This window comes from Strigops habroptila, chromosome 11 (genome assembly GCF_004027225.2).
Source record: "Strigops habroptila isolate Jane chromosome 11, bStrHab1.2.pri, whole genome shotgun sequence".
Lineage (NCBI taxonomy): Eukaryota > Metazoa > Chordata > Aves > Psittaciformes > Psittacidae > Strigops > Strigops habroptila.
The window spans coordinates 18,167,072-18,190,933 of record NC_046360.1 but is presented as its reverse complement, the minus strand read 5'-3'; the positions used below and the strand labels follow the sequence as shown (position 1 = coordinate 18,190,933).

At 41.7% G+C, this 23,862-nt stretch overlaps 1 protein-coding gene across 13 annotated transcripts in view; it reads right to left on the bottom strand.

Moving 5' to 3' along the window:
* The window catches only part of IQSEC1 (IQ motif and Sec7 domain ArfGEF 1), a 337,453-nt gene that overhangs the window by 28,005 nt on the left and 285,586 nt on the right, over window positions 1-23,862 (bottom strand). For all 13 annotated transcript variants that reach the window (XM_030501810.2, XM_030501803.1, XM_030501811.1 and 10 more), the window contains 2 exons: window positions 19,176-20,440; window positions 3,066-3,227 (listed from right to left, as the gene is read on the bottom strand). In XM_030501810.2, coding sequence (XP_030357670.1) covers window positions 3,066-3,227; window positions 19,176-20,440 — 1,427 coding nt within the window. The remainder of the gene's footprint in view (window positions 1-3,065; window positions 3,228-19,175; window positions 20,441-23,862) is intronic.

Below are 23,862 nucleotides of genomic sequence, written 5' to 3'. Positions count from 1 at the left end.
TTGAGGACCTTGCTGGCCAACAACATAATGGGGAGGGGTCTTAATCTTTTTGTATGAGCTGTGGAGACAGCAGATACACCACCACGGTCAGTATTCTTAACTGGAACCAGGACTTTTCTGCAAGTATTTCAGAACACTAAACAAAACTTTGCTCATGGCTATGTAATGACAACAATGGGAACAAGTTATTTTAGTCATTATAGCAAATGAAAACATGAAAGTAAGATCAGGCAGACTTGTTTAGCTTTTGTTAACAATAGTTAACAAAATGAGAACCCCTGATGATAATAAGATCTTGATCATAATGATAAAGAGAACGTGACTATAGTCACTGCAGGAGAACGTCAGTACTCAGGTTACCCAGCTTACTCTGGGTGAACAAGCCTGTGCTGAATGACCACATCTTCACTAGCACAGTTACATGTCCCAGGCAGGTAAAAGCACGAGGCAGTGAGGCTTCCCCACTGCTAGGAGGCAGAGAACTGAAACTTCTTCCTGGGAACCATCCCCTGCTTACCAGCTCTCTACAAAACCCGGGCAAGAAGAGTGGAATGTACCATTTGCTGGGTCAGCACCAAGTGCCTTCGTTCTCTCGGTACTCTCACCAGTACTCTCACACAGAACTGTGCAGTGTAATGAACTGAAATGATGAAGTCCCGACAGCAGCAGAATGTCATGCTTTCCCTCTCACTTTTAACAGTGATCCTTATGATGGTTTTATTTTATTCTTTGAGTGAGTATACTTTTGTTTTCTAATGCAAAGACAAGACATAGCAGAAGGTCAGGTCCTCAGCTGCATCTCTATTCCATCAAGCACTCCTTGGTGAGGCATAGAGGGAAAGCTGGGGCTCACTACAGGACAGCAGTGTGTTGGGGAGCATGCCTGATGTGCCCAGCTGGTGGCCAGGGCACCAACATCAATGCCAGCTATGCAAGCTCCACACCACACAAACAATGCCTTTACACTTGAGCTGCCACCAGGCAGCAACTACAGTAGGCCCAGAATACAGCTCTTGGTCAAATACTTAGGTTACTCTTTGAGTGTTTTCTAAACTCCAGTGAAAAGACGATTTCAAGCAGTTAAAACACCCTAATTTAGAAGATCTGGGACACTTGAACAAAACCCAGAGTTATTATCAGTTTGACAAAATCTACCTGCAATCTGTACATGCGGTATTAAAGATGAAATAATATTCTATTGTCTCTTTTTAAGAAAAAAATACCTTGTTCCTCTTTGCAGGCAAGGTTTAGAACACTATCAAGAGAACCACACCGCCTACAGGATGCTCCTTGCCCCAAAGCAGAGCTGAGCAGCTTGTGGGAGAAGAGGTAATTTCAATGAAAGGATTGCTGTGGGGTTGTAGGTAGGTGATTATGACCTTACTCTTAACAATTCACCTCACCACAGATACAGCATCTGCCTCAGCAGAGACACACTTCTACTTACTCATATTCTGCTAGTCTGAGACTCTGAGGGTGAACGATTTGTTCAAATTCACAACATCACATCTGTTTATAAGTCATCTCATCTTGGACCTGCACTGTTTTCTTTTAAAAAACTAGAAAACACCCACTCTTTGGAAAGTCTTCACCCCAGTCTGACTCATCATTGCAAAATCCAGCCCATCATTACAAGCAGTTAATACTGACTCATGTTGAGTAGGGACTGCATCAAAATCAAGCCGTACTCTGTCACTCTGTATTGTAGGGCCGGCTGTGTGCTGTGGCGCAGAGGTTCTGCTGCTGCTTGCTTCTGGGTATTGTACTAGAAGAAGGCAGCCTTCAACAAGGCACAGGAAAGAAAGAGAAGACCTTGGAACTAGATGATCTTAAGGTCCTTTCCAACCCTAACTATTCTATGATTCTATGATATATACACATGCCATTAGCTGTATTAACGCAGCATTCAAGCTTGAATCTGAGATAGAAAGTTCTGACAGCACAATAGTACGATCAAGATGACTGTAGAGAACATAACCAACATCTTTGCAGTTAGAAGCCAGTAAGAGCAGTCTATAAGAAATATGCAAAGAAAATACAAGGTGTTGGCAAACACTTTGTATCATGATGCCATAACCTTAATATTTTGGGGATTTATCAGTATTATGTATCAACATTGAGTCCTCAGGAACTGCATCGACAGACCAATGCAAATTTCAGTACAGCTTTCATTATATGGTTAAAACCTGTGGTCAGAATTTTTCCCAGTCTTCCTCAATGGGCAAGATGTGGGGATTCTGTGTTCATTCTCAGCAATTTTGTTAAACATCTAACTACATGTTTTATACAATTCCTTGAACAAAACTGGACTAAGATGAATTCACATTTAGAGGTCCGTATATCAGATACAAAAACCAAAGGCCCTAAAAGAATACATGTTTTAAATGGACACCCTCTTAAAATGAAGCAACTTCTTTTTTTGTCTGCTCTCTATAGACTATATAGAGTATAGTCTATACATACTCTATATACGAGGTTTAGGAAATTATGACCAAGCTGCTAAAACTCTAATTTTCTGCTTTGAATTCATTTGGTTTTTAAACCAGTTTTTGTTTATCTAATCCTTTGGAAAAGAACAGTTTGTATAGATCTTGTCAGCATCTGCCCGTGCAGGCTGAAATCCCTGTTTATCTAACAGCTGAGCCATGTGGCTGTAATAATATTTTCATGTTCTGTTACTGATGAAGCCTTATGTTACATATTATATTGTTTCATTCAGTAAATTACTAGAGCGCCCGAGGAAGGAAAAAGACTTTGAAATAATATACTCTAAGGCCAGTGAAATTAAAACATAAATTTAGAGTAAATGTACATGACTACAGGGAATATAAATCTTTGCAAGTATCTTGCTAGATCAATATCCAAACCAGTAACTTAGGGGAAAGCAAAGAAACAAATATTTGCTGGTGTGCATGTTTTCTTTCTTAACTCTTGGAGTCTGGTTTCTCCCTCCTTCAGAACAAGAACCAGAGATAAGCACAAAGCATTCAGAGACCATTAGCACCTCTGGCTTCAAGAAACTCACATCACAACAGGCTGAGCTCCTCCACACACACAATACTCACTCCAGCACATCCCGGTTGAACTGCTTCTGTCGATTTCCCAGGAATTCTCCAATCATCTGCCTGCTGAGGCCTTTCCTCTGCAGCAGGAAGTGGGCAACCCCAACTGGCGTGTCTGGCACGAAACCCCGCTCAATCAGGTACTGGACTCCTTTCTCAGGTTTTCTGAGGAGAAATGACAATGCAGAATTATTAGTTTTCTTCCATTGGACCTGCAGGCATCTGATTAAAACTTTACAGCAATTTTGCCAGTCACTTCTGACTAACATAGAATCACTTAGGTTGGAAAAGACCTTTACGACCATTGAGTCCAACTGTAGATGCCTCTGACCTTGAACTGGATCTTCCAGAGGCTGGTAACAGGTTTAGATGAGAACAAGCGAAGCCATGTGCAGAAGGACTCAACTCCCATGAGTTGCTTTGTGCTCTGACTCAGCGTGTGAGGACTATTTCGGGTGTTGGGGCACACGCCACAAGACTACAGGCTAGTGCAGTTTCAGGACAACTCCAACCATCCTGTAGAACATACTGTTCACCTCTGAAACACATCTTTGCATGTTATCACACATTTCCCTGCTCCATAACCCTTCCAAAGAGAAGCTTTATATACAAGCAGCTTCAGGCATGAAAGTCAAACCACTTGTCAATGCAAAAGACAAGCCCAGCGTCAGCTCCTACAAGCTCCTGTTGCTGGGAGAGATAAACCTTCCAGAAACGGAACTAAAAAGCTGGTGCTGAGGAACAATAAATGAAGAACATCCCTGAGCTCCCACTCTGCTGTCAGCAGTTAAACTTACTGAACAAAATCATCTGAAGAAGTGTAACTTGCAAGCTGTGAATACAAAAACTAAGGGGGAAAAAAAGTCAGTCTTGCAATAAGAAGCAATTAAAAATAGTGCAGCTCCCACCTCATTTAGATTTTCTTTCTCTTGTCCTTTAACACACTCATTGCCCCAGATTTCCCTCCCTCAGACAAGCACTCTCAGAGTTTCTGCAGTATTTTACATCTCTTTAAACCTCACCTCCAGATTTAGCTGTCTCCATTTGCAGCTCTCAAAACAAAGCAAGCTGAAGCTCCTCATTTTAACATATTAAGAAGTGTGTGCTGCGGAGGAGGGCTGGGGATGCGACTGGTTTCTAACAATAAAATCTATGGTTTATAAAGGCAAATGCTGCTTATATCTAAACGTGATGTAAAATTCCCCTTCCAGCACATACTGTGCACTGCGTCTTCCAGCAGTGTGACACAACAGACAGCCATAATTTCTTTTAAAGATATTAAGGGGATATTTTTACAGAACCAGTAATTCCATCATCATCTTTATTTTGTAAGGAAGGACAATATAATGTGCACCTGTAAGAGTGAATCCTTTGCAGCACGCTGGATGTCCTGGCAGATATTTCCTTTAAGGCAAGCAAAATCAATTTCAAAGGACAAGGTGACCGTACTATTTTTATGCAAGGTTGATCATACAACCATAACCCTTCCTCAGGGTTTTTAATTGCAAACAACATCACTAAACACATCACCATTCAGTTCTCCTAGTTTTTTACATGACATTATTATACACTTAATACCCTATTAAGAGTCAGATAGATCAGAGGAATATATATGATTGAATCAAAAGGGAGTTCTCAAGTCTCAATTTCTTGCATGAGGCTTTGTGGCTTTTTTCATCTGAAGTAAGATTACACATATGGCCATCTTCTGAACAGTCTTGTCAAATGAATCTCCTTCAGACTCAAAAAGCACCCTTCTTCTTGTACATAATGTAATTGCCACCTTTGCTTTGAGTTGTAGCTCACAATTCTTGATCTTTCTGAATTTCAATTCACAGCATCCAGCAAAGCCAGGAACAGTTTTCTCCACTCCCCTTTGTTAGTGAGCTACATTTGCCCATAAAATTCAGCATGATACAAGCCCAGGAGAGTTCCTCTCCTGCAACTGTCAAACACAAACCAAAGGACACTATCAAAAAGCACAACTGGATCCAGAGATCACCTTTACTTGAGAGACAGAAAATGCTGGATCGCTACATACTGTACTGAACCACAACTCAGATTCTTGTCACTTTTAAACTTGAACATTTAAAATCATCACAAAGGTGACATGTGGTTTATTTTGCATCAGTTCCTATGCAGTTGTGTAATTTTACATAAATCTTATGCTTTTTCACATAAGAAGGTCTGCTTCTGGCTCAGCAATATGAAATCACTTTACTCAATTACACTCCAAACCAGGCTAGCTAGGTCTCCAAAACAGACTTAAAAATCCATTTAGTAATGCACTGGAAGCCAAGAGTTCTTTTCCCATTGATATTTTATTCACTCTGAAGCGCAGCATCGGGAAATTAGGTCTGGGATTAGTTAAAAGCAGACCAATGTGTTACCAAAGTTGTAACATTGATGCAGTGTAAACTCTGAACTGCAATAACAAGAAAACAGTACCTGAAACCTCCAAACTGTAAGAATGAAACCTACTCTTTCCCTATTTGCTAAATCACACTGTATCAGCAGTGACATAAACTTCAGAGTAGCAGACCCATAGGAGTCATTTCCATGGTGAAGAAACTTTATTTCTTCTCCTTCATGGCCCTACCCACTGAATTTGCCAACTAGAAATCAATACAATTGTGTCATATTAGTTTGAAATCTGCACCCAGTGAAGGCGGTACAGAGCTACTGCTGAAATTAAAGAGCTCAAGAATGAAAGGGCTTCTCCGGAGAGTTTCTACTACCTGTTAAGATGAGAACTGTAACTTTCCACAATGTTACTTTGAAGGTTCTGACAGTCATCACTACAACAGGGCTAGTGGATTTCTTAGGGCAAGCATTAGCAGGGCATTTGTTCACAATGACAGAATCTGTAGCTTCAGGTGGTCTTTTGGTACCTCACCACAGTGCACACCAGTGTACTCTAGAGGAGAGCATGGTGGAGAGGCAGCCAGGGGCAGCCAGTACCACTCTGTAGCTGTAAGGGTACCACTCGTGGAGCAAGGCAGCCCACTGATTTCAGTTATGAATGCTATGTGGCTCACAGCAGAACACAGGAGAAGGTTAAGGGTCATATGGGAATGTGCACAAATAAGGTTCTCAATCAAATAAGTTTCTGTGGTTAAATGTGGGTATTAAATTCCAGGGGAAGAAGAATTTTCTTATCCAGTGGGTATCTCCCTACCTTCTCATTCAGCTCATATGTGCTGAGTTTGGTTTCTGTTCTGGAAGTCTGGCTTGCCAACAGAATTTCTTCATATTTCTGCTGATGATGATCTGAAACTTTGCATTCATTCAATGCTCTTGACCAAGAAACTGAATTAAATATGGGCTATATTTTATCAAACAGCTTATTTGAAAAACAATCTCCTGCAAGCTAGGGAGGTTCGGGGGATTTATTGCTGTTGTAGGCACCCTCCCACTCCACCCCAGGTGTGACACTATCTTATTCAACAGGAAATGTACTTAACAAAGTGTTCTGAAGTGCTGTACTTACAATGAAATTCTACTTTAAAAGTGAAGCTAACAATAGTTTAAGAGAAAAATGTACCCGGGGTGCCTTCCTCTCTGGCTTGAAACGCATGCAATGTTTTTCCTCTTTTCAAATTCAAAGAAATGAAAGAACTAAACAGGTTCATGGAAATTTAAATCAGCCCCATCACCAAAAATTCCAAATATTACTAAGTGTGAAGGAATTGCCTCTTCAATGCACCAGGAGGGCATGTAGGCTGTGGTGTTGAGTAGCAGCCAACAGTCAGGAACCTATTTGCTCCTTCCCAATGGAAGGCAAGAAATACTAGGAAGCTGACACGATTTTTGGGAGGGCACGTTTTAAAAGGCAACAAGAGCAAACAGGGATTCTCCTGCTGGCAAAACCTGCTGTTTGAGAGTGGACAAACTTTCTTTTATACCAAACCCTAACCTTCCTAACATGTTTCTGGATGCAGAAGGGAGTGGGCTATAAAAGGGTCATGGGTGTAACATGAGAGAGGACATCTGACATCAGTCATCCTCATTTCTGCCTACTCAGAGTTGAGAGTGGACTGTTCTGTACTTACCGCTGACAGCCTTTTGTGATTAGGAGAATTCCCAGTGATGGTTTGTTAATTACAGATCCCAGTACCAGGGAAGATGAGCAGTCTATAAATAGCAGCTGTGGAAGCTGCATAAGCACAGCATTTATTTTCAGATTTGAATACATTAACTAATACCAAAATCCACTTTCTAAAGTCAGCACCTTACGCAGCTGATGATCCATGTATTCAAAGAACTTTTGATGTTTACAGGGTTGCTTCCGAACGAAAGCTTAAAACAGTCTTCTATCTCAAAAAAATACCCAACCAAGGCAAATCAAAAGGAATCTACTGAAAGGAAGGAAAAAAAATCAACTAACACAAGAAGACATGCAACACCATATTTACATAAGAGATGTTGCATGAAAGGTGAAGGAATTTGCCAGAAACTGATTAGTAACAAGACCTTTAGGATGGTTTGAAGCAACTTTGGGGGAAAAACATTAATGGAGAAAGTAGCACAAACTTCAAAATAACAGCTCAAATCAGTAGATTTTACAAAGCACACTGCTTAGAGAGTGCTGCTCATACCCAGCAAAAACATCGGCTTGGTGTGCTGCTGAGGTCAGGATAGATCCTGCAGCACTCTTTGGAAATGGACATCTTTAAGAGGAAGTGATTTCCCCGAATGCTGAGTGCAAAATCACATGTGGACAACAGGGAAAAATACCCAAAGAGAAAAAATCCCCAACCCCACCCCTCCTAAACTCCCATTCCTTCAAAAGCCACGACAAGAGTACAGCCCTGCACATCCCTGCTGTCTCCTCTCGTCAGTAGGACACCTTTCCCTCCAAGGCACAACACGAATGAGAAGGAGAGGGCTGATTTACTCAGCATGTTCTACATGCAGTGCTGAAAGCATAAATTCAGTGGAAATTCACACAACTTGCTGACACTTGTGTAGATCTCATGAGAGTGGTGGTTTGTTGGGGGTTTATAGCTTGGGAAACTGGGGAGAGCTTGGGTTGGTTTTTGTTTAACAAACAGCTGTGGAGGTTGAATCTGGTAAAGTCACCAAGAAGTCTGCATGTTTGGGAGTGTTGCTAATGTCAGTGACGTACAAGGCTCTCCTAAGAATGATCTGGCCTATGGGGTACAAAAGAAGAACAATAAACAGGATAACAATATCAAAGTTGGTACATTCCTGAAAGAAATGTGCTTATCGAAGTTAAGAATACATAGAAAGCAGAAGAAAAAGAAAAGGATTTTTTTTTTAATTAGACTAAAACCTACATGTATATAAAAAGCATGGGAAAAGCACTACATTCCTAATGGTTCTATTGTTACGAGCAAATTAGTAAAGAGAGTGTCTAATTCTGAATGTGTCATGATTTGTCTCAACTAACTTTCACCTGGTTGGAGGAAACACTGACAGACAACGTTAGGATGATACCTGTTATTACAGTCATTTACACCACGTGAGAATATCATCACCTTGCAAAGATAATCACCAGCTAGCTGCTGCAGAAACTCTGGATTGCCAACGACAACGAACAGCCCTAAAGCTCCATGAATTACTAAATATGGACTGTCAAAATCACATAATTCCAGTCCCTGGTTTGACTCTGCTTGAATTCTGTTCTGAGAAGTGCTCAAGACCTGTCAGCGTTTGAGAAAGCAGGAAAGCCAGGGTCAGAACAGCTCCTCCTTTGAAGAGGGGAATGACAGCAGCATCTGCTGACTGACATCCCAAGCCAGTTCGGCCACTGTGCTCACACCACCCAACGGGTAGTGCAGGACCAGGGACACACACACAGATGCTGTCCAAGCCACAAAAGGAAATATGGTTAGAAATACACCACCTTATCCTATTGTTGGACATAAAGTGACACCAGATCCCACAGGTTAGTGGTACTTGGGGAACAAGGCTTTGTATTACCTAGATACTCAAAATGTTTTCTTTAAAAGTGATAGGAAATGCTATTTCTGCAAAAAACTTGCAATGAGTTTGCAAAGTGAATTTGGTAGAGGAGAAGCTTTTAGTCAGACTCTGGATGGTAAGAAAGAGATGTGCACAAAGGTAGCATTTACTGTTATCTACCAGACTTACTGGTACAGCCAGTCTTACTGCAAAACAAGCCCAATAAAGCCAAGTGCTGCAGATAGCTGAGTGCTACCGCGGCAGTGCCAGCACCGGCATCAGCCTCTTCCAAACCAACCGTAGGGATGAGAGGCCTGCCTGCCAAACTGAACTAGGAGAAAAATGGGGTTTGTGCTTTGTATGTTGGGTTTTTTGGGGCGTGGCGGTTTGGTTTGGTTTGTGGTTTTTTGGTGGTTTTTTGTTTTAACCCAGTCCAGCTCCCCCTGCAGCTGCACAACCAGTTGCAGTAACCAAGCCACAGTGTAGATAAAGTGCCCATGTCCACGCTGGCCCATAGGAGAAGAGAATAGCAAGCACTACCTCAAACTGCAGTCAACAAAACCACAGTGCAAAGGTGCATAAAGCCTTCCCTACTTCTGACTTGCTAAAGCTTACAGGCATCCAAACCCACATGAAATCTTTGTATTTCCTTTTAGATGCTCAGACAATAACAGAGCTGTGAAATGGAAGCATTAATAAACAAATGAGCATGGGAAGCAGCTTGCCCAAGTCTAGTTTCCAATACCCAGCAATGCCAAAAGGACCATTTAAGGTAAACTAGGGATTTACTCACACAATGTCAACAACCACACATGTACTGTTCTTACAGCCTTATCTGAGGCTTCTTATCCCCCCTTGTCTGAGACAGGGGGGATGGGGCTTGCCCGATGGAACATGAGGAGCTTGGTGAAAGAAACTGGGACCTTCAGTATTCCTAAAGGCACACGTGTGCTTTGTGGTTCCTTGTCCATGTTTAGGCACACACAGGCATGCTACACTGAAAGGACCATAAGCTGAGTGAATCTAGAAACAAGCAAACCAGAACTACAAACATTTCTTAGAGGTTGTCAACACCACAAACAGAAACAGTGCACAAATGTGCTGCTGCCAAAGAAACTTTTTCATCTTGGGGGTGGAGCATTTAATGCAGCTACGATGCCAGCCTTCTGCTAAAAAAGAATCCTCCTCCTTGCCTTTGATACCAGAGATCACATTTTGAAACATCGACAGTTGTCACAAACCTAAGCAGTAGTTTAACATTAAAATCCAGGGCTGGCTTTTTTAGTAGCAAGGATCTAAGACGTTTCTTAGAATCATTTAAGAAGTTAAATATTTTTAAATAGCCGAGTTGGCAATAACAAGCTAGTTGAACATTCTCCTTAGTCTGGCAGACAGCTACATTTTGTTTCTATGGTTGTACTTCTTCCTTCATTTTGCTGAATATCCTATTGCTGCCACAATGAAGCCAAGAGAATTGCTATGTCTATTTTAAACTTTCTGGGAAAGAAGAAAAAACCCAATATCCTTAAAATACTACCAAAACTAATGCCAAAACAACTTGTGAGAGCTCACTCAACTATGCAGCAAGGCAAGAGGGCTGAAAGGAAGATTGAAGAAACAGACTGGGAAGCCTGAGCTGCATCTTTCATGTGTTACACAACTGTTTAACGAGGAAGAACTAGGTGTAAATTGCATCTTCTGGTAATTACAAGGAAAAGTCCCTGGGTCAGGAAAATAAGCCAAGAAACAGCACATTTCACACAGCTCTCCCATCTCACAGAAACAGGGAGATAGTTACTCACAGTATTGGGGCAGAAGCCCTGCATTTCCCCCCGCAGTGGGGATGACTTCTCCTCGCTACATGATGATATGTTAACCTTCTCAGGTTCATCCAAGACCAAAAGCTACCAGCACAGCTGTGAAGGTCATCGCTGCTTTGCAACTACAGCAAGTTACCTGGAGGAAGTTCCATTCACTGGAAGTTGATTTATACTCGTGTCACTAACAGCAGTTGTAACCAGGAAGTGATCTCAGTGCCCAGTTCTGTTTGGTGGGGGAGCAAAAGAGAGGAAACTCTGTGGATGCCTGTTTCATAGAACTGGGTAACTGACCTCAGTACTTCTACTGTTACTTTCTGCCAGATCAATCTGTTTCTCTAAGTCACCATTTCCTAGTAAAGGAAATCACACGTTAAACCGCTATCACTGCTACTGAATGTTTAGGCTTGTCTGAAAACTACAGCCTGAACCAGAGCTGCTTACAAACCCATAAAAATGACTAACAGGCAGCTAAAGGGTCCAAGCAGAAAGTCTGGGTTATTCTAACAAAGGAGGATAAGCTATTTATTTAAGAGTTTAAAGCTATTTCAGAAATGGGAGTTTTCTGTATGAGAAGCCCAGCCTCGAGGAATAAAGCACTTAACACAGTGCAGAGAATCCTAAGGCACACCCCGAGCAGTTGCAATGCAGTAGCTGGACATGTCCTTGCTAGTACAAACACTCCTGACTCATCATGCTATAGCAGATTTAGCAGCTCCTCGTTATTCCCTCTCTTGGCAGTGGACAGCCTGATTTTTTTCCCCTGCTTGCAAGAAAGGAGGAAATATTTTAGTTAAATAAATGGACCCAAATGCTCTGGGAGAATTTTCTCACCTCCTCTGACCCCATTGCATCTCTGCATTTCTCACAGAGTAGAGAAAAGAGTTTGTAGCTGCCAGCAGAGCAAAATATACTCCAATTTGAGACAGGATACATGAAAAACCTGCTGGCTTTCTCAGAACTATTTGCCAGGGCTGAGTTTTGCTTTCATGTTTATGCAACTGTAGTCAGGAATGAGACATGAAGATGACTATGTACTTGAAACTGGGGAACAGTCCCTGTCTTAACCTCTTCTGGTGTCCCTGCCCTAAAGTCTCTTTCCACACCCTCACCCCAGTTACACATAACAGAAGCACTTCAGCTTCAGTTTCTACAACTCTGCTGACTATGAGTGGGAAACACCAACAACCACTTTTGCTTTAAAATGGACACGTTTTAGACTGTTTAGAGAGCTCCGGATTTTCAGACCACCTAACCTCATTCAGTGGACAAATGTGAATAGTTGTCCAAGAGGAAAGAGTCGGTGGCCCCTTCTCTTTTCCTTAACTCTTCTTCCGAGGGTTCCTGAGCACCCCCCAAGCCTCTGTTCAGACTGTCCTCTGCCTGCCTGCAGAGGCAGCTGGGCATATCTTTTGCCATCAAAATCTGATCACTTGAATGTGGGGGGAGGGTGGGGACGAGTCAAAATTCTACCACCCAGAGTCCTATGAGATGCTGCTCTGGGAGCTGCTCCTCAGTCAGATTCCTCCATTCCCAGGCTTGTTTTCTAACAACTGACTGTATCCTGAGCCACGCACACAGACATTGTTAGAGCAAACCAGCTCCCCATTCCTGGCACGGAGCAGCAGGAGGCAGATGTGTGCCCAGAATCTTTAAGGGCAGGCGGAGCTGGCGGCAGAGGATGAGGTAATGGCTCCTTCCCGGTTCCAGGGCTGCTCACACACAGTTACTGCTGCTCTCAGGGCAGCCTTTCAAATGCCAGATTTGCTTCCAACATTTGCTAAAGTTTATACTCCCATTTAATGGCAGTGAAGGGAATCCTTGTGCCCATATTTGAAACCGACGCTTAAATATACTATTGGTTGAACTGATTCAACCAATTCAACCAACATTTCAGCTGGTTTTATGGGCAGGACATAATGTATGCTAATCAAAGCATCCATTTTGGAGAAAAAAAAAAAAGAGGAAAAATGGGTCCGCAGGGAGAAAAGATAAAACAGGCACAAAACAAAGCAAAACACACAGAGTAGGTTTTTTCCTTTGGGTGTTCTCACTGAGGGCTAAATGTTTTTAGAAATAATGAGAGTCATATTAAGAACATTCTTCTCTTCTCACTAACTCCTCGGCATGTTAGAGGACAAGCTACATGGAGTGCTGTGATTTTAATTTTTGTTGGAACCGTCTGTGGCTGAATAATCTGCAGTCCAGATGTTGTAACAACAGCAAAGTCCCTCTCAGCGCACACACGAGGATGGCAAATGGCTGTTATGAAATCCTGAACGCGCCTCTCGTCTCCCCTTTCCTGTTTCTACTGAACCATTCCAAAAATTCACAGAAGATACAGGATTGGCAAAAGATACCAGAGATCAGCTCACAAAATGAAAGCGTTAGTTCAAAGCTAGAGAGAACGCCAACTTAGTCTAATTTACACCTTCTCTCTCCTACTCAATCTGCACTTACGAGGTCTAAAATCATTAGAAATGTTTCCAACAAGCTTTCAACTTAAAATTCTAAGGGGGACAGTCTAAAAGAACATGTTTTCAGGCCAGAATGCTGAAGGAATGGCATGAGACCTGGGAAGAGCATTACAGAAAGTATGTTCAGCCTCTTACGTGGAATTCATTAGGCATGTGATTGGTGTGAACGGAGGAACGTCAGATTACTGCAGTTATTACAACACTTAAACTATGGCTACCTGCAAAACTGCTTAAAAAGATATTAATAACATCTGGCAACTTCTAAGGATTTCATATAAAGGAAAAGTTTCTGAATGTAACAGTGCTTAGGATTCCAAGTTACCTTCAATCTCTACCTACATGTAAATGATGGAAACTGTATACCACTGTTGAACAGTTAGAGCTGCTTTCATGGGAAATGAAAAATGTGCCTTCTCACAAACATCATCATTGTGTGTCTCACATTTCCAACCACAATTTCTTCAGTTGTAATTTGCAATTTTGTACTTGGTGCAATCTCACCAGCACTCAGCAAATTCTTCCCATATCTGCTTAGTAAAATAAAGAAATACTTACATTAACATTCCAAGGCACCTGGACATGTTTTAAAAAGTCTGCTCCTGGAATTAGTATCCAATTCATATCAACAGTGATGTTTAAATTTTGAGTAAAATCATGCCCATCATGCAACGAATGAAGCTGGTAGGGCTTTGAGGGCTCGCAGGTCACAAGATGCTACATCACTGCATGATGCAAACAGATACTCATGCCTTTTTAGCTCTGAATCCTTTGAGAGAACTTGGGAGTAGTGAGAACCTCAATAACAGCCTGTTATAAAAGAAGCTATAGAAAACTCCTCAAAACAATGATGGACTGAGGACACCCAGAGAACAGTTTTCCACCTGTCACTGCCCTTTCCAGAAAGCAAGAGAGGCCAAAACGGAGTGTGTTTGTGTGTGAAAGACACCTGGGAAAACTTATCGTAGAAATATTTATAGCCTAGCCTCTGTTCCAGCAATGTAAAGTGGTGGTATCTGAGATGTAAGTGCAAGGTTAGGCTGTAAATCCTTCAACAAAACACTACTCAAAAAGAGCCCTCAACAGAATTCTGCCCCAGCACGGTGGGAACGGCCACAAGCTGGGCTTCACAGTCTCTCTTCGCCAGCAATGTCAGACATTGGCACCACCATCAGCAAGACTGGCTCCCATGGCAAGAAATCCCAATGCCATAGAACACTGCCAGATGAGAGGACATTTAACAGCCAGTGCCTTCTGACATCCGATACCCCAATGGAGATACTAAATATGACTCTAGTCTCTGCCTGAATAACAAATGAGTCTGAGAAACACAAACTTTTACTCCCCTATTTTATAATACAAGCCACAGTCACATCACATTTTCAAACCACCCCAATGTTGTCCAAGTTCTGTTGAAAATATGTTATCAATACAGGAAGCATTTGTACCCCCTGCCCAAGAGAATGCTGAAGAACAGTTCAGTGCACTCTACTTGTCATGGCCCAGCTGGGTGTGCTGGAGACTTTGAGGAGGCAGTAACTGAGGGCAGTACCTAGTACTTGGCAAGGAACCAGAGTTACCGCCACTCTTACAGTGGCACAAGAGGACAGAATGAGGCAATATACTTCTTCCTACAGGCACACGGCTCTATACAGAACTATGGTGTGCAACTACTGACTGCAAAGCTGACCCAAAGGCAGGCTGCTGAGGTTAAACCATTCAGTCCTATTTAATCTGTTAGAACCATCAGTGCACTGAAAGCAGAATGGAACCTGAAAATCCTACCAGATTGGGCTGCAATAACTGGTAAACCTGGTATTTCCAGCCTGCAGTCAAAACAAACACGAGAATAAAATCACAGCCCTTTTCACTTGGGTTTTTTGATTCCCTTTTTTTATTAAGTAGCAGTCAAAAGGCCTCTTGAAGCCTTGTTTATAAGCAAACCAGTCTCAAAGGCTGGATTTGCATTGGCAGGGTTTGGAGCCTGCAAAATAAACCTTTCTAGGTAGTGTTTTCCTTCTGCCTACGAGGGAGGAATGGTTTCCAGTGTATTCCCTCCCAGACTACAGCCCTTTCAAGCTACACTGAAGAAAATGCCTAATTCAACACAGCTGGGCTCTGACGCTTCCGCGGCAGCTCGGCACTGCGGCACCTGCAATCCTCCCTTTAGGAAAGCAATGAATGGTGACACACAGTCTGATAGCCTATTGACAGGGTGAAATCACTACTGCCATTCAAAACCAGGGGCATGCACAGAACCTGCTTCTTAGTTGCAATTTCTTTGGCAGAAATCGTTCCATTTGGGCGATACTTTATGTTCTGGTATAGTGGATACCACAAAACATCTTTTAAAAGTATACTCTTTTAATCAATGCTGAAGTTCCTAACTGAGTGCCAAGTTATAGTTCGAAACAAATTCCGTGATCAAATGATAGAGCTCCTAGAAAAATGGATTTCAATTCCTTCTATTTTTTCTCTACTGTCCTGTGTTCTCCATCCTCCAAAGACCTTTGTGATACTAATGTTTTGCATATAGTAGTGATTGAATGAACCAGACCCCCAGCTGTGCTCCAGCTTTACTCCACCCATAACCAGCTATTCAAACAAAGGGCCTCTGGTAAGAAAACTCCACTTTGGATTCTGAAAATTATTATTGAAATAGGAAAGCCAGAAAAATTATAAAGCATCTGTTGAAATTTCTATTGTGAGGATAGTGACTTTTCATGCTTTTAAAAGCTTCATTCTTTCAACGCTCCTAGTGAACAAAGCAGAAGTATTTACTACAATTCATGCACTTCTTTCAGGCTCTAAATTCTTTGTATTTCAGCCCAGCTTCATGTACCAGAAACAAATTACATGATTATTTGTTAATTAAGGTTTGGGATCTTGCTTTACAAGGAAGACATTTCAAAGACACAATGACATTAACATGAACATTTTGTAAAAGACATCCCTAAAATTTCCCCTGGTAGATGCAGACATCTGGAAGAAAACTTGACTTCTCTTAACAGGTACCTCCAAAGCCTCTTCTTTCAGCTCTGCGCAGGGTGCTTCTGCATGTGTGGAGCACACATCCCCTCAGGATGCCACAACTTGTACTGCTGCCCCATTTTATCATCATGGAAAACCACGTGGGCAAAAGACATCAAAATGATTCTGCTGCACTGACTTGAACACTGGAGAGTAGACTAAAAACATGTATGTCATCACACTGTGGGTGTACATCTGGTTACACGATAGGAAGCACAAGCACTCTGCAAGAGAGAGAAGCTGGGAGGATGGGACGGATTAGCAGGAAGTCTGCCTGACCTGCGGAGCCCCATCCTGGCCCATGTCTAACCAGGCTGGGCAATCCTCCTTCACGCTGTTCTGCTTGGAGAACAGCAGCCTCAGCCAAGGAGGCTGACATCTAGGACCTGGCTTTCATTTCAAATAACATTTGGACACACAAGATGCTGTGACATACTTCATGTGCTGAGAACAGTGAGCATAATGCTCAGAAGTTAATTGAAATCAATGCACCTGCACAGCACATACCTGAAAGGAAAAGGGATTCTTCATCTTGAACAAATCATCACTTGCAAATAATGGCAAATGCTGAACACAATCTCTATCCCTTCAGTAACCTCACAAAATGCAATTTGCAATCCCACCTGGTGCACTCTTTAAGAGTCTCCTGAACTTTTAAAAGAATAAAGCTTTTGGAAGTTTCCCAGTTCCCTTTTAAAAAGGGTTTACAGATTCATGCACCATCTCATTCTGCAATGGTTCAATACCATCATGGAATAGAAATAAGGGAAAGAAGGCTATTAATGAAAATGCTACAATTTGCCAACTTGAAGAGCCATAATCAAAACAGAAATCCATGGGATACTCAGGGACTGTGAGCTACCAATGGAATCAGAGTGACTCAGCAGAAGGTAATGAGACTCTTCAGTTCTGTATCGATACTGGAGATATAACGCAGTGGGGGAATGAGAGTCACACACAGCACAAGATCATGCACAGAGGTGCCTGGGGTTCTGCACAGCCCTATCTCTTCCAATTCACTGCTAAGAAACTGCAAATTGTCTGACAACCAGTTAATATATAAAAAAGGTTTACCTCTGTTCCAGTCCATGCAGCAAGATCACTTAGATGTGTTTCAAATAAAAGTCTCTATTCTCCTCTGCTCCTGATGTTTATTTTTCACTGTCAGTCTCCTGCTGATAGGGTATGTCACTAGAAGCATCTGACAGTTTCAAATGCTCTCATTTATCGCTGCATGCTGCTTGACCACCTTTTTTCTTTCACCCTTCTGCAACTGACTCTAAAGACCATATTATCCAGCCTGAAGTTCACTGCCCATCGACTGCTCAAGGCTTAATTGCTGTGCAAAAACCCGAGGAAACACTGAGTCTTTAAATGCCAGCCAAACAGAACCAGCACCTTCCTTCCCTCCTCTTCCCCCCCAGATGTTAATGTTTTCAAGCCTAAAATAAGCAAACTGATGTATCTTCCTACCCAATCTACTTTATGAACATGAAAAGCTGCAGAGATCCTATGACTTACATACTTCCAATTGATTAAAAGCTTCTGTAAAGGCCTATTAACCTTTTACAAAGATAAAAAAACCAAACCTGAAAGTTTTACAGTCAAACCTGGCCCATTCATACTCAGTACAGCAATGCACAGCCTCACGCAATAGCATCAAACAGCTTGAAGTGTCTGCAATGATACAACATATTCTTACACGATGAACCACTGACCTATTACTCCAGCCAAAACAAATCTCAGCACTGCTAGCTGGAAAGGAGGGCTGAGCTCTCTCAAGCTGCAGGAGGCTGTGAAGCAAGGCCTATGGCAGCACGATGAAATAACCATTAGCTCTTGCAAAGCTACAAACTGTTCATAAAGAAATCCTGAAGCACCTGGTGCAAAATTTCAAAGGCTTCTGCAAACACTGTGAGCTACCAGCAGGGAAAAATGTGGGCACTTACCATCTTTCATCCAAGTGTTCTGAAGAGCTTTAAAAGCACTAGTACCAGAACAGGTTTAAGTAAGTGATACCCATTTGAGGGCAGTGAAGTTGGCACACTGGGCATGAACTAAGCAGTGAGAAAAACTAGGAATTCTAATGCCAACCTCCTAGTTTTTCTCTTCAGATTGAGATAGCTCTGATGAGAACTGGATAACTCCTATAATGTGAATACAGAGCTCAGAGCAGTATATTATCTGTTACCCTCTATCCCAGTGTTCACGTTTCTACAGCCACGTGGAAGCATCGAAAGAAAGTACTTCAGTAAAACAAAGAAACTTGAGACAATAATTTCATAGAAATTTTAAACAAGTCCATAAATGGGAAAATTAACAGTTATGGGTAGAAATACGGATTTTATGATAATTTTATGATAAATAATATTTATTTAGGGTAAAAATACTCAGCGCATTGTTTTTTAATATCAAAGTATTGATGAAATCTATTGAACAAATTCCAGGCCTTGCCTCTGTTAAACCAAACACTTATCTTGCACTGCTTGTAATTTCTAATTCCCATCTGACAAATCTTACCACACCTATATGGGCAGGAAGAAATCAGAATTTGTTATAATACCAAAAACCAGGATTAAACCACCAGACTTTTCAACAAGAATTTGATACATCTTCCCCAATAATTTACTATCATTTATATACATGAATAATTGTATCTTTTCTTTTCCCCTGAAGCTGCTTAACTACGAAGACATCAACTTGTAAGTACTCAAACATGAAGAGTCACCACACACAGCTTGTTATTCACAGAAAAGTCAATATCAGACACCAGTCTTACTTATCTGGTACAAGAAAAATCCTCCTGGCTCAGAGGCCACATTTCTACCAAACACAGAGAGGAAAGGAGGAAACGCTGTACTCACTTGTTAAAGAGATTCAGTCCAATCCTATAATGGCGTTTCCTGATAACATCGTTACTGAAGGCAGGGGAATCCCAGCTGTTGCGAGTTTCTTTGTGGTAGGTTTGTTTGCTCAGGGTTTGCTCCCTTAGGCTGTCTCTAGAGGAAGATTCTGAGCTGCAATTTATTGTATCATTAGAGTTGGAAGTGCTGTTGATGCTGTCATTGTCTCCATCAGAATAATCAGACTCTGATTTGCTTTGCCTGTTTGCAGTGCCATTGATAGCTAAATGACTATCTATAGGCCTAGCCCTATGTCTGGCCTCCTGTTCCTCTCGGGATATAATCTTGGCAGGAATACTGTGAGGGATGTGTTTTGGGCTTCCTTGTTGACTAGTGATCCCCCGGTCATAGGCATTTTGTCTCTTTAGTGAACCTCTCTCGGAGCGATCACTCAAGTCCACTGAACTGTCACTGGGTGGCTCTATAGTTAGCAATGGTAGATGATCCATTCTCATCCTCTGGTCCTGACATTCCAGGGATGGGGTACTCCTGCAGCTTGTATCAGTGTCTATCTTATCATCTTTGTGGGTCATGGACCAATACTCTTGAGAAGAGTTCACAGACCGGAGCCTCAAATCAGATTCTGTGCTGGACGGTCTGTCTACTGACTGGGAAAGTGGAAGGGGTGGAGATAACTCTTCCTCATCAATATATAACGTAACATCACTGTATGACGCTGTCATCTCATCAAGCTTCCTGTGATCCACATTGTGAATGGCTGGTTTAGTTTGAGCACAGCTATCCCTTTCCATGTCACGACTTCTGACTTGATCCGGAGTCTGGACTTCATCTGAATGTAGACTACGGCAGTTCAGGGCGTCATCAATGGATTCTGCAAGGGATTTCACCTGCCTGGAAAAAGCATCCTCTAGTTCAGTGATAGCATCAGCAAAATCAGTAGATGCTGCTGGAGACTTCATTGTAGCTGACTCTCCCAGGTCACCACATTCGGACTGTACCAGGGATCCCAGCTTTGACCCATCGTTTGTAACAGAAACTTGTTTTCCTTCAAAGTAAGAGCTGTGGACTTTCTCAGGTCCTTCAAAGGAAAACTGCATTCTCATATTGGACAGTACAATGCGTCTTGACATACGATTTTCAGACATAGAACTTCTCAGACGCTCAAAGTTTTTGTTCATCTGATACTGGCGAAAAGCTGTTTGTATGGTACGAGCAGCATGTCTAGTTATGAGACGGCCTCCATACTTCCGTTCTAGCATTTCCACCTGGGGAAGGGACAATACAAGTACTTTGTGACTTTGTGCAGGTTAGATCAAGGTTAAAGTAGAACAAAACCCAAGTTCTTGCAACAACTTTCATTTTCAGACATTTTTCAAAGTGCATACTGGTTCTGCAAGTGCAAACTCAAAGCTCCAGACTAACAACTGCACAAATAGTGACCCGACTAGTCATTTGCAAATTGCACCATAAAAATAGAATGAATATATGACTATGTGAAAACTGTCATTTACAATTTCATGTGTTGGCCATTTGTGTGTGTTTAAATGTTGGTTTTCACACATGAGCATCAGTGTGCCCATGTCAAAGCAGTCAAGGTAGCACTCTGATGCAGCATAATGCAGTCATTCTTTCTCTGGAGGGACAACTGCAGGGAGGTGAAATTCAAGTATACGGCAAATTGCCATATTTTGGGAGTAAATTCTAGAAGTGGCCATCACCCTTCCAGGGGTGCATCACCTTCTACATGAATGAAAACCAGGCAGCATCATTTCACCCAGGCCTGATAGCAAAGTGAAACTGAGCCTCCCAGACCTTCCAGAGAGGTTCCTCTGATGGAATGTCCATGTACACTGTCTTCCTCAAACCAGGAACATATGTCAGACTTTCTAAATACAAATTGAAATCTATTTTCATTCTTGTGATTACACTGAACATTGCCCGTGTTTCCAGTTAACAGAATGAATATGCAAAATAAGCACATTATAAATGCTGCCCATTTAACCTAGCGAAAACAACATGTCAATACTTTTGGAAAATATTCAAAAAAAAAAGGTATTTTCAAACATTTCCTTCCAAAGATGAAAAGCATCACCTATTTAAATGACACTGAACAAGATGAGGAACTAGCTTTAACATTTCCTCCCCCCAGCATTTAATTTCTGTTCTGATTACTCTTTGTTGGATCCATATTATTCCCAAACACAAGCCATCCATGACAAATCAATGTTTAGTACTACAATTAAAACCACCATTTTCCTGGCAGCTAGTTTTGTATAAGTTCATGCAATTTTCATAACACTCCAATGATTCAAAAGTCGTTTTTCCTCGCTTGCAAATCCAGGCACCCTTTTTCATTAGAGCCCATGTTTTAATTCCTTATGTTACATGGATGTGTGCACACGACCTCTCCCCCTCATACTCTACAGATCTCACCAAGTCACTGTTAAGTTCAGATGCTGATGTGCAAAGGGGCTTCACCTCTTCTGGGGAAGGAACTAAATGCTACTAAAAATATTTTCTAGTCCATTATGTCTACCACTGGGGAGGGGTTGATGTATTTCTTTCAGTGCCATTGCCGGGTTCAGCAGCTCCTTCCACATCAGAGATGAGCTCCTTTTACGCTCAGTGTTTTTAAAGGTGAATCACTGATTTTCATTAATTTTGACTTCTAGATGCAAAAACTATTATGCACAGTTATTGGCATAAACTGAGGAGGCCAACTTACTGCTACGGAACTGTTCTTTTCACTATATCTTGAAAATTCCTTTAACTGGGCTCAGAAAGCTGTAACTGCTCTCTGAGACAGGAATCTGTACATCTCTGCACAATTTCCTATCATTTGTCTGTAAAAGAACTGCTCAGCCTTTCAACTCCAAGCAGAGGTTATATTGTCAAAGAGGTTAGGAGGCTACTTGTCAGACATTCCAAAGATTTAAAATCTTACTAGGAACTTCTGTCACAACCCTGCCACTGCTGCCACACATCTGCTGCTGTTTCTATCCACAGTGTACATTAGGTGACGTGTTTAAATAAATCACGAGATTATTGGACTAATCTCAAAACAAATGATTAATGGTCCATTTAGTTCTCCTTTCAAAATTAAATGTCAAAGCTAAAGAAAAGAAAACTAGCATAGCTGGTGTGAAAGAATAAACCAAAACCTAATCTGCTATAAAACAAATTACCTGGGCTTTATTCTTGCAAACAGGCTGCTGTCTTTCAGGTTTACACAGAAAATAACATCACTGATTATCATAAATCAGGGGAGTTTGGTGGGAATTTTAATTGAGAGTATTTTGGAATTTGCCTAAATGATTTACTAGACTTGTGACTAATATTTCATGCACCTTTTAAATGCATATTTAATGCACACTGCCTTTAGGTAATGCCTTGGACATTTTCCTAAATAGTTTTGAAGTATCTTCTGAGGTTTCAATGAGAGCTTTTCAAGAGCAGTAAGCAACTCTTCGGTATCAAGCTTCCTTTATGTATTGTTGTCACTTTTTATTGTGTAGGACTCCCTGAACAAATCCAAAATAACATTTGCAGTCCTCATTCTCCATTAATCCAGCATAAAAGGACAGATGGAATTAGGCTCTGCGGAGTATCTGCAGTGCAGGAGACCTCTTTAGTAAGCCTTACACTCTGTATCAATCCCTTATGAGACATCAGCAAGAACAACTGCCAAAGGTGGAAAAGGAAGTAATATTTTAGATCTCACATGGAGGTCCAATTTAATAGCAGAGCTGGCATAATGTACATCAAGAATGAGGAACCTGATATGTCCCCACTCCAATACAGAATTTGGTGAGCATAAACTACTCTCAAACTTGCTATCCCAAATCCTGGCTTTAATTTTCAGCCACAGCTCAAGTTCTGTTCCTCCAGGTCTCTCTGGAACAACATTATATTATTCTCCAACCTGAAATTTCAGAACAATAAATAGATGGCAAATGAGACTTGGCCCCTATAAATTCTATCGAGGGTCAATGTGTGGTCCAAAATGAGGAGCAGTCTGCTTCCTGTCTGCAGAATTCTGCCTGCTTCCACTTTCACCATGTTACCACGCAGGCTGGAGTGACTATGTAATATACCACAGGGATTCACAGTAAACAAAATGTTCTGTGGCAAGAAAGATCTCTAACAACACAACTCCCTGCCCCAATCACCGACATGCTGGCTACTGTGTATTTATCAGGGAAATCCAGTGCATCCTGTGCATTTGCTTACCTGAAGCTACTACAGCATGATTTTTAAATGATAAATATGAACTTCTATGGCAATAAGCATCTTTCAAATAGGACTACATTCAGAATAAAGCTTAAAAGGAATGCCTGAGGCTGACTATCTTATGGAAGTGCCTTTTTAGGGACAAAGGCTTTGAACACCTACGTAGCTCTTATCCATTTCTTTCTAAAGTATATGGGAGTTTTGCCCAGTTGAGTAAAACCAATCAAGATCTTGAATTCACCCCACAGATATAGAATCCCAGACTGGTTTGTGTTGGAAAGGACCTTAAAGCTCATCCAGTTCCAACCCCCTGCCATGGGCAGGGACACCTTCCACTAGAGCAGGTTGCTCCAAGCCCCTGTGTCCAACCTGGCCTTGAACACTGCGAGGGATGGGGCAGAGAATATCAGCTGCAAGAAGTTCTTCCTTTCTTTCAGCAACACAAAGAAATCCAGGT